The sequence below is a fragment of the Frankliniella occidentalis genome, unplaced genomic scaffold (assembly GCF_000697945.3).
Source record: "Frankliniella occidentalis isolate FOCC.00 unplaced genomic scaffold, Focc_3.1 Scaffold4161, whole genome shotgun sequence".
Classification (NCBI taxonomy): domain Eukaryota; kingdom Metazoa; phylum Arthropoda; class Insecta; order Thysanoptera; family Thripidae; genus Frankliniella; species Frankliniella occidentalis.
The window spans coordinates 1-1,818 of record NW_026271209.1 but is presented as its reverse complement, the minus strand read 5'-3'; the positions used below and the strand labels follow the sequence as shown (position 1 = coordinate 1,818).

The window sequence follows — 1,818 nt, the reverse complement described above, 5'->3', positions numbered from 1 at the left end:
GGTTACAACTGTTCCAGTTCAACAGCCCTCTACCCCTTGCTTGAACACCTCTTTTCTCTAATCACTGTTAGATTCCTGCAAAGCAATGCTTTGCACAACTGCGAAGTATTTAGATCATTTGTAGCTACGAAGCGTATTTTGCAATTACAATTACAAAGTGATGCTTTGCAATTACAAAACGTTACTTTGCAGCAAGTTTCATTGCTTCGCAATTGCTAAGCATCACTTTGTAATTGTCAAAGTAAATGCTGTGTAGTTACAAATAATCTAAATACTTTGCAATTCTGCAGAGCATTGCTTTGTGGTAAGTTAACAGTGATTTCCAGTCATCTTTTTATCACTGAATTTGACTGAGATTCCACTATGGTGTCAGTAAAAGATAGAAGTTTCCCGTCTTAAACAAAACCTTAACTATTCTGAGACCATGGGAAAGAATTCTCTCAGGCAGAAAAGAATTCAAAGAGGAAATAAATACTTTCAACTGAGATATGCCCGAAAATATCTCCTGTGTTTAAAAAAAATATAAATTGTACTGCTTGTACTGCTATTTTGGGTGGATTTAAAAACTGTAAAGTTGCAGCAGCAAAATACAGGTAAGTGCACTGAAATAATAAATGTCGGTGGAACTAGTAAAGCAGTCTGTGCATACAGTTGATTATTTAAGTGGTTAGGATAGATTCTATCCGATAGAAGTCACCTTTTCTCTCATTTCACATTTATTTGCAGTCTATACCAGTCTTAAATAAACAATGTCATAACTTCATTTTAGACACAAAATTTTGATCACAGAAATCATGATAGCAAAGTGGTATTTAAATTCATGAAAAAGTTTTGGTTTATCACATCCCATATCACAGCCTTTTCAGCCAAGTTTTGATTTTTTGTATGGTTGCCTGTAGAGAGCACAAAAAAGTTTAATGAAATCCAGTTTTTGCTATGCTCAAAACTTTTGAATTTTTTTAAGGAAAGGAAACATACTTCTCTTTTTTTAGGGCTTTGTTTGTATCATAATGACAGTCCCAACTGAACGGAGGCAGTTCATTGTCATCACTTTCATCTGTCAAGTAGTCATTTTCATCTGACGAGTCATTAACATTATACTAAAAGGAGACCATATTAATATTATTAATTAATGTGAAGTTAGTAAAAAAAATGTGAACTTTTCAAAGTGTCATACTTTGGAGATAGTGAGGAGTGCACCACAATTTTTCTCCTCCTTTTCCTCCTTAATGTTCTTAATGTACTCCACTTTAGTGCTTTCCACATCCTCGTAGGAAGAAAATTGAAGAACAGAGTCAGAATCATGGCATTTGGCTTTGAGATTACAACTTGAATGTAAAACCTCAACAACCTGCTGATATTTGTTAGGATTACTAGTCAGGTAGGAATAATTATGTTAAATTATAAGCACTTACAAAGTATGATTACATACCGCACTTGAAGTTAAATTATTTGGAACAACACATGGTACAATTTTAGTTGGTTCAAGAGTTTCAATCATTTCAACTAGTTCACTGTGTGAACTGTGAGATGAGTAAACAAGCCTGTATAGATGTTGTTGCTCTGAATAGGACACCAGACTCTGTTTTTTGTTGTTTTTTAATCAAATGAAGACACAAAGACCGTCAGGTATTGTTGCATGACAGATTAGATTCATCCACGTTAAGTTTGGAGAGTTACATAAAAGTACACTTACCTTTTCACTTGAAAAATTCTTAGCATGTAGACAACAAAGTTTAATACTTAAAACATTTTGTTCTTTTTGATTTTTATGACTTTGCATAAACTGAGTTTTTCCACTTACTCGATTGCCTGGCT

General features: G+C 33.7%; 1 protein-coding gene across 1 annotated transcript; it reads right to left on the bottom strand.

Annotated features, from left to right (window-relative positions):
• Window positions 1-708: 708 nt before the first annotated feature.
• Window positions 709-1,812, bottom strand: LOC127752116 (uncharacterized). The gene is made up of 5 exons (XM_052276731.1): window positions 1,697-1,812; window positions 1,433-1,582; window positions 1,178-1,351; window positions 979-1,100; window positions 709-893 (listed from the first exon to the last, which is right to left on the bottom strand). Exons 1-5 carry the CDS (start codon window positions 1,781-1,783, stop codon window positions 863-865), a joined length of 564 nt encoding a protein of 187 aa, XP_052132691.1. The 5' UTR covers window positions 1,784-1,812; the 3' UTR covers window positions 709-862.
• Between the last annotated feature and the right edge of the window lie 6 nt (window positions 1,813-1,818).